The following is an 8,979-nucleotide window of genomic DNA, read 5'->3' on the forward strand; positions in this document are numbered from 1 at the left end:
TGAGTAAGTCACTTTTTACCACGTATGTCTTCTTAAAAGCGTGTCTAAAATGTGGTAAAAGGTGATTTACTCATCCTAGGGTATCTGCCAACTCGTCCATAGGTCAACACTAAGGAGGCAAATCATGAGTGACTACTAGTCATTAGTACAGCGAATAAGGTATGAGGGAAGACATGCTCAGACGTGCCGAATTTCTATCCCATGACCTAATGTGATAATATCTCATGTCTTAATCATCGTATCGTTCTAAGAACATGCCTAAATTACTCTAAAAGGTGACTACTTGAAGAGGTCTCTTGACTACCCGAAGTTATTCCTTGTCTGCCCTAAGAGGTATGTCTGCCCTAAGCTTAGTTACCTTAACTTAATACAAAATTTTGATTTATCGAATTATAGAAACTATAACTTAGAGGGTGTTGCTAAGCTCACGTTCTATGTCAAAGTTGAAGACACTAGTTGACAATAGAGATTATCACTTAGAGGGTATTTAAAACTAAAGCACAGTGACTACTATTCGAATAGTGGAATTGTATATACAACATTGCAGGGAAAGAAAAAGAAATCAACTGTACATATTAAGCAAATCAAAAGTAGGAACAAAGATTAAGCTTGTTCCCTCATTTTTAGACGGATCTAGCACGAAGGGAGCTTCACACTAAAGCACATAAAGCTCTTCTTTATAGCCTGCCAATCAAGGACAGCTATAATCTTGATTCGTTCGAAAGGGAAAGACCGAATGTGAAGCTCCTCTTCATCCCAGTTTATTTTTCACTTGTTTCTCATAAGAATCCAGCAGCAACTTCCTCAACCAGGGAATTGAAAAGCACTGATTCAATCTCTACTCCTGCTTCGAATGCTTCGATTTCATACTGAACCCAAGCTCCTAAGTGACTGCTCATGTCTCCATTCACTAGTTCATCCACCAACCAGTCGCCAACACTGCTACTCCAACCTGAGATCTCCTTGTAGAGTTCATCTCCCAAATTTTTCGCAGCGACAGCTACTCCTTTCGACCATGACCGGAATCCAGCTCGGAAATACTGACTGCATTTCCTGTCTAAGCATTCATTCACAGAGTCAAACAATATCTTCCTCCTCATCCGGAGCCTTTTCTCCTCAGCTTCATTCGGAGTTGAGGTTCTAGTCTCTTCCAACTTGTCAAAAAGAATTGGATCAAGTATCTCAAAAGAATGGTCCACAGGACAAGGAATCAGATCCTCGAACATAAAGCCTGTGTTAATAATGATCTCATTCACATATTCAAGTTCCTTGCTGGATGAACTAGCATGACTACCTTCGCTGATTTCAGGTACAAACTTTCCACCACTATTTTCAGTAAATTGGGAAACTGAATCAGATAAATCAGGGCATAAAGTGGAACTTATCTTGTTTCCTGCAAAAAGAAACATTAAATTGTTTACTTGTTGAACAAAGAATCGAGTGAAAGAATGTGCTAAACAATCTGATCGAACCATGGACACTGCTGCTTCGAATTGAGTGGCAGGATGAAATGCTCAGATCTTGGTGGTCATTCTCATCCACCTTTCTGTGAGATCCTCCCCTACTCACTTCCTGCAGTGAATCAAAAGTCGATCGAATGTTTAACAACAAATAATACATAACTTTATCCAATGATATTTGAAGTGCTAAAACATAAGGAAAACTAGCATTGTAGTTCATAACTCACAGTTCTAATCTAGGGATGTTTTTTTGTTAATGTGCTATCTATCTTGATGTGCAATGGTAGAATATAACCGAAAAAAGGTTTATGTAGGTGTGTAGATGCCTGGGGTAACACAGGTCTACATCTAAATATGGAAGGATACAATGGAAATGCATAGAATATATAAAAAAGACAGTCCACTTTTCTTATCAAAGAAAGATTTTCCAATTCAATAATAGAGCTCTTAGTATTAATAATGATATCACAAAGAAGCTGAAGAAGCTTCAACTTAGTACAAATCATAGGTAACTTTACAATTTGGTTTTTTCATAACAATTAGAAGATGAAAAGGTGAAGCTACAATTAGCGGAATAGATACTTGCTCACCAGAAACACGATAGGGTTACATTCTATGATTGTGCTAGAATTATTTTATCTATTTGTTATAGCACTTCACTGAGTATACATCTAGCTGTAGTTAATATTTGTTAACCAGGTATGGAAATAGTTAATGGTTGAAGTGAATCGCCGAATTGCTGCTGTACTTTATCAAAAATTATGTCTTCCTCCATTGAGTCCACAAGTATATTACAACTTATCAAAAATTGATCTTTTCCCCCATTCAATTTCCAAGTCAAATTGCCATGAACAGGAAATCAGAATATAAAGTCATTACCAACAAGCTCCAAAGTACTGCAATCTAGACTGTTCAGCAAAGTTACCATCAAAATCTCAATTTACTATAAAACAATGAAGCAACTACTTCATCACGATTTCCAATTTCTATATCAGCCGCTTTTATGTAGATTTCACATTCTTTAGATCTGATCTGTTTGACAGGTTAGTTAACCATTATGAACGCTCTTACTGTCTCGCGCCAGCAATGTAAGTAGTTGTCATTTTGGTGATCTTTGACCTCCTTATACATTAAAGAGAATTAAGCAATAAGAGAGAAAGAAAAGGGCACTGGACTAACAAACGAGGTTAGAGGCCCATGTTTTAAAAGTAGTCCTTGTTTCAGCATACACATGCATAAAGGTTCTCCATATCTCATTTATACAGTCAGATTCAATGCAATTTGTGCAAGCTCTATAATGCATTTGTGGTCACATATCCTTTGTTCTTCAATCAGTCCAGCAGACTAAACTAACTATTAGGTTAAAGAAAACTAAATATTGCAAATAGGAAACACATGTAAAAGATTGTTCACCAAATTTTTATTTAATTCAATAAGCTTTTTTGAAGAACAACAAATTAAGAAAGGAAGAGATCCCTGGACCAAAAAAGAATGAAATGGAAGAACTAAATGACTAAACAAAGAAATAAGCTTGGAATGGACTTGACGTGAAACTTAATTTCAGAAATCTGACGAGTTGATGGATAGCAGCTGCGGACCACTAAAAAGCCACTTTTTCATTTGTAGAGTGTAGAGTATGATTTTACCACAAGGATTGCAAATGATGACTATGATTGGATGGTAAATACAGTTAATACCCTACCTAAAGAAGATTATCAAATTTTACATTGACTTTGAAGCTTCTGAAAAGATACAACAACTTTTGGTTATGACTACACATTTTAAAATTTGGGCCTTAGTTTGCACTTGTTAAACCTTTATTTTTTGGTCAGAAAATACACTTACTTTATGAATTTCTTGTATTTGCAAAGTTTGATAACAATTTAAACTAAAGGCTTTATGAATAATCAAATAAATAATTATTTTAATAAGAAGTGTGTATGCTGATGCATATAGCAAAATCCATTCAAAAATCTTAGGCATATAGCGTGAATGTTCATGGTCCCTAAATCTCCCAAGAAGAGACTTCATCATGTATTCATGTGACCAGACAATATATTGCTTGCCAATGTTGTTAAAAGCCTTAGCCAGAGACACCTTTTACATACGCCACAAAAAACATAGTAGACATACTCCGACACTAAACTAGTGCACCTCGGACCACCACCCTCCCACCCTAATAACAGACATGGTTTCATATGCCCAGAAGCATGGGAATAGTGCTAATCTGGTTGATGATTATAACGAAGTGAATGGGAAAGAAACATAGTTAGAATTCACTAGTTGACCCTCCTTCAGATTAAAAAAAAAACCTCAAATATTTTGAAACCCGATTTAAGTTTCATAATTCTTTTTGAAACCAATTATTCTATAGATTAAAAAGACAATTTTCATAGTGAGCCAATTTCACTGTACCCAATATGTATTAACAAAATACAGCTACTGGTTAATTTTATGACAAATTTATCTTTCAAATTTTTGAAAGCAGCAGGCTACCTTTGTTGCATAAGAAAGAGAACATGCAAGGACTTAATTTCATCATGCCAAACCCTTACTCTGAACAAATACTGGCAGGCATTCTTTTTACTGAAGAAAAGAGAATTTTCCAGATTGACAACATCCATCGCGTGATCATGTCAGGTGAGTTATTTTTTAAAAGTCATATATTAGCAAGTTTGCTAAGAAAACAAATAAAATAATATCAAGTAGCAATCTACCTGTAGTCTGAAGCTTATGTTGCATTCTGCTAAATCACTAGCTAATGAGACTGATTTATTGGACGAAAATATGGTTTTCCTCTTGTGCTCAGCACTACTTCCATTAAAAGCAGAACCTGAATCATCCATAATTGATCTGCAGGCTGAAACACTGCCTCTTTTAAGTAAATTAAAATAAGGTGATTGAGCTCCAGTATTTAATTCTTTCAGCTTTCTTTCTAAAAGAATGCCTAAACAATCATCTTCTGTAACATTCTGTTTCATGTGGGATAAGATTCGGTTATCTGAGCATATGACATCTTGGTTTTTCTCATCACAATACTCATTCTTTTTAACCTGATTTTCCACCTTGTTGCAGGAAGAAAGTGAAGTTCTCTTGGGCTTTCTTATGTGTGAGGTGAATGTAAAAGATACAACATCTGTATTCTTTTGCACATTGCCATACCTGCATTTCAAATGTTCGTCCAATACAAAATTATGCTGAACCAGGGCCCCAGATTTACCTGGGGGAACCAGAGACTTCTCATTAGAAGAACTTGTTTGAGAAGATGACTTTGGATATACCAAAATATTCTCCTGCAAGAAGTTCTGGCAACCCGATGGCATTCCCTCTTTGTTGGAGTAAGTAGTTCCTATTCCTTTCTTGTAACCCACTTTATCATTACCTGGAAACTCATTTCCAATCTTTCTTTTCTCAGATGACATATGTCTAGTAACATTTTTGGTCCCCTGTTGCTCTGTAACTGATGACTGCAAAGTTAACTTGCTTTTACCGAGCAGATATTTGTGCTTCTGATCACGTCTCTTCAGAACATGGCAACCATTTACAGATGAAACACTTTTATTCCAGTTACTATTTTGGTTATCCGATAGACTGTTAACTGGTTTGTTTGAGCTGCATTTCTCATTCTTGTTTCCCAATATTGTGCTTCTCTTCAAGCTTGCACCCTCCTTCAGGGAGTTTACCTTTACTTTAACTGGAAAGGAACCTGAATTGCCTTTTGCACCTAAAGCTTGGGACTTATCTGCACTTGTATTCAATAGGCCGCCTGTATTATCTTTCGAGCTCTTTGAACTTTTTCTCAATATCTGTCCTCCGAGAGATGCAGAATCACCTGTCTTCGTAGTACTTGCAGATGATTCTATTTGTGTTGATATATTTCTACTTATTCCTATCATCCCATTGGATTCACTATCCTTCAGAGATTTCAGAGGCGACCTGAAAGAATGAACTCCACCCATGGTAGTTCTGTGAAATTCTGGTTCAAGAATCTTTGTTGCAGCTTCAATTATATAAGATGCACTACTAGGGGAGATGAAACCGGGATTTGCAACAGGAGACAGTAATTTATGGTGGGCAATTGAGACAGTTTTAGCTCCTCTAGGAGGGAGCATTTCTATTTGAAATTTCTCAATCGGGCTGCTCGGCATCCTTTGAAACTTTGTTTCTGTATTTCCAGAATAGAAATTATTTATTGTAATCACATGATATATATCATCATTGGGGTAACAACCAGCATCTCTTTTCTGACTATCATTGGAATAATATCCAGCATCTTTTTTCTGATTATTGTCACCCCAAAGAGAATGTGAGTCATGTAAGGGTGAAAAATCAGGTTTAGAATTGCCAGAGGCTGGTATGGAGTCCAAACCCATAAGCCTGGCTACGACCCCTGGGGTTCTAAATCTACTTTCCTCTTGATCACTTGCGGAATTACCATAATATTTACTGCCGAGCTCGGTGCTTGCTTGTCCACCCAACTGATTTTGATCAATCTGTAAAAGAGAAAACATATCAAAGACAAAACTACAAGCCAATTGGCAAAAGGAAAGACAAAAGAGGTTTAAAAGGCACCTTGTGTAGTTGTGTGTTTGTCTTATTATCGTCACACATATTGCCTTCGATTGTTTTTTCTGATGGAGATATTGTAAATCTTCAGCGTCTGAAGAAACAAATGGGCTGATACCAACAAGGATGGAAAAAAAAAAAGCAACATACCAGAATAAGCGCCTCCATAGTGGAACAATTTTTTTCGCGATTTCCTGTTCCGATCAAACAAATGAAAGAAACCTCCACCCTCCGAGACCATCTCGCGTAACCCCCCAACGTCAAGTGCTTCTAAAGCTCGAAAGCTAAACTGCAACCTTGTAAACCTAAAAGAAAAAGAAAAAAAAAACTACAACTTTTAACAAAATGCACAGCAGCAAAGGAGCACGAACCAGATCTTAAAACGATAAAGGAATGAGCTTTACAGTAGCCACCGTACCTCAATCATTCGGAGAGAAAACAAACCCGGAAGAGCAAGCGAAGCTGTGAGATTGACTCGAGGCCTGGGATCCCAGGCAAGTTTGTTCGAGTTTTAGGCGAGATTAGGGTTGTAAGGTGGGAAAGGGAGAAGGGGCGGGAGAGGCATTGGGATCAGGGTCCTGAGATAGGCGCAGGAGGAAGAGGAGGGAGGGAAGAAGAGTAGGAGCGAGTGGGACGAAGCCATTAATGCAGAAGGAAAAGGAAGGAGAAGTGTAATGTCGTGGGTTGCAGTTGAAGCCTGTGCAGTGGAAATATTGAATTCGAAGATGGTGATGGATGCCTCATGGAAATAATAAAATAAATAAATAGAAATAATAATCGACTTTTAATTAAAATACTTATTGTTAAATTAAATATTAAATTTTTTATGTATAATTAAATATTATAAGCATGTAACTATGTTCAGCATTAATTAAAATTTTAAAAATATATTAAATCTTAAAGAGCACTTAAATATAGGTCAAGGTTTGCACACTAGTATTTTATTTATATACTTTAAATTATAGAGGGTAAAATGTAACATTCTTAAAATAAAAGGTTAGGCAAAATGGAACTTTTCTTTTTGTAAAAATTAAAATAACACCTCAATCATCCTCTTTTATTACAGTGGTAAGATATTTTTACAATAATAAAAATAAAAAACGTCCCTTTATTTTTTATCCTATGACACGTCATAATCTACATGTAGACAATATTAATGAGTATTAATTTCAACTCATAAATTTTGTACATGGGATATTTATTAATGCATAAAAATAAGCATAATTATTGATCATTAAAATAACTAATATAATATTTTTTAGAAATATGTATATGTTTTAATTTTACCTAATATAATAATAATAATAATAATAATAATAATAGAAGAGTGAAGGACCGAATGGGTGTAATGAATCCAAGTGAGGTGCGCTGGACAGCGTGTGACAACTGAGAAATTTATTAGCAACTGCCATGTTCATCGGCTCTCGATTGAGCACAAATTAATTTCGGCATTTTTTCAAATGGACACTTAAATTTCTGAATTTTTCACCTCTTTGTGTCGATTGATCAAGTTATCCGTGCGGCTAGATCGCTTGACTAAATTTGACAAGGTAGTCAGATTCGCTCATCCAAGGGGTCACCCACCTAAGGCTATTGTATGCTGTAGAAGAATTTTTTTATATAATTTTTTAATAAAAAAAGGTATTTTAGAAAAAGAAATGCGTTTTTTTTATAAATATAAAAGTGTAATGTAGTATTTGGAAATTTTAAGAACTTGGATGCGTCCATTGAAAAAATAGGGAATTAATTATATGGAGAAGTTGACTGAAGGGCAAGACGACGACTTCCCAACAACTCCAACTTGTTTCTTGTTTTTGCTTTTCTGTACCTCAGTCCTTCCTTCTTGGTCAAACTCATTCGTATGCATCAATTTAATTTAATTTGATTTTTAAAATGCGATCGTCACTTTCATGCACGCACATGAGAGATGAGACCTCAGCAGCTAGATGCCAAATTTTACAAATCATATCTCTGATTTCATTTTATTTCTGTAATGTTTCATATTTTGTTTTTCACGTTTGGATAACGTTCTACTGTTTAAAGCCACCTCCTTCGTTATTTTAGTTGACTTAGGGTTAAATCAAAAAAATTCTATGAGGTTTTTTCATCCCTTTGATTTTAATAACTTTCATTGCGCCTTGAACATCAACTTTTGATCAACTTAACATGTCTAAGGAGCTGATGATAGAGGTACGATCTGAACACAAATAGAAGGATGGCCTTGATTTGGAACGCCGACGAATGAATCATCGGTGAGTTGGTGTGGATGTCAACTTGACGTCAATAGCCTAACGACAATCAGGATCGAAGAGGAGATTTGCTAGAGTTTGGACAGAAGAAAATTGAATAAAAATAGTTAGGATGATGGCTAGGGTTTCTCTGATATAGTCATTCCGACGCACAAGTTAGCTTTCAGCAATGGTGGTGGAAGAAGAATGGAGGAGAAAATTAAGATTTTGATGCGTACGTGCGTATACCTGTATCTATTAGAGCAACGACGATCCCTATGTCCTCCACGTGTCCTCTCCACCTGCGAGATTGTTATTTGCTTCCTAAAATATTTTGAAGTCTGAAATCCATGCAAGTATTATCTTTTTTCTTAAATAGTCCTGAATCCCAAAATCCATACGAGCGTTATTTTATTTTATTTTTGAAATAGTCCTGAATCCTGAAATTCATGCAAGTGTTATCTTCATCCTGCAATAATCTTGAATTCCAAGTTAAGTCGCCAAAGGGGTGAGGCATCGATCGAGGAGACGGGACACCAAGGAGACGAGGGCACCTAGGAGATGAGGCACCGTGCATTATCTTTTTCCTAAAATATATTTGAATTCTAAGTTGAGTCGCCAAGGAGACAGAGTATCAAGGAGATGGGACGCCAAGGAGAAGGGGACACCTAGGAGATGAGGACGCCACAGAGTCAAGGTGTTATGGAGTCAGGGCGCCAAGAAGA

At 36.3% G+C, this 8,979-nt stretch overlaps 1 protein-coding gene across 1 annotated transcript; it reads right to left on the bottom strand.

Annotated features, from left to right (window-relative positions):
• Positions 1 to 486: 486 nt before the first annotated feature.
• Positions 487 to 6,747, bottom strand: LOC122055926. Its single transcript, XM_042617617.1, has 6 exons — positions 6,445 to 6,747; positions 6,177 to 6,331; positions 6,033 to 6,091; positions 4,178 to 5,953; positions 1,473 to 1,572; positions 487 to 1,393 (listed from the first exon to the last, which is right to left on the bottom strand). Exons 2-6 carry the CDS (start codon positions 6,265 to 6,267, stop codon positions 780 to 782), a joined length of 2,640 nt encoding a protein of 879 aa, XP_042473551.1. The 5' UTR covers positions 6,268 to 6,331; positions 6,445 to 6,747; the 3' UTR covers positions 487 to 779.
• Positions 6,748 to 8,979: the final 2,232 nt, after the last annotated feature.

The sequence above is a fragment of the Zingiber officinale genome, chromosome 3B (assembly GCF_018446385.1).
Source record: "Zingiber officinale cultivar Zhangliang chromosome 3B, Zo_v1.1, whole genome shotgun sequence".
NCBI lineage: Eukaryota > Viridiplantae > Streptophyta > Magnoliopsida > Zingiberales > Zingiberaceae > Zingiber > Zingiber officinale.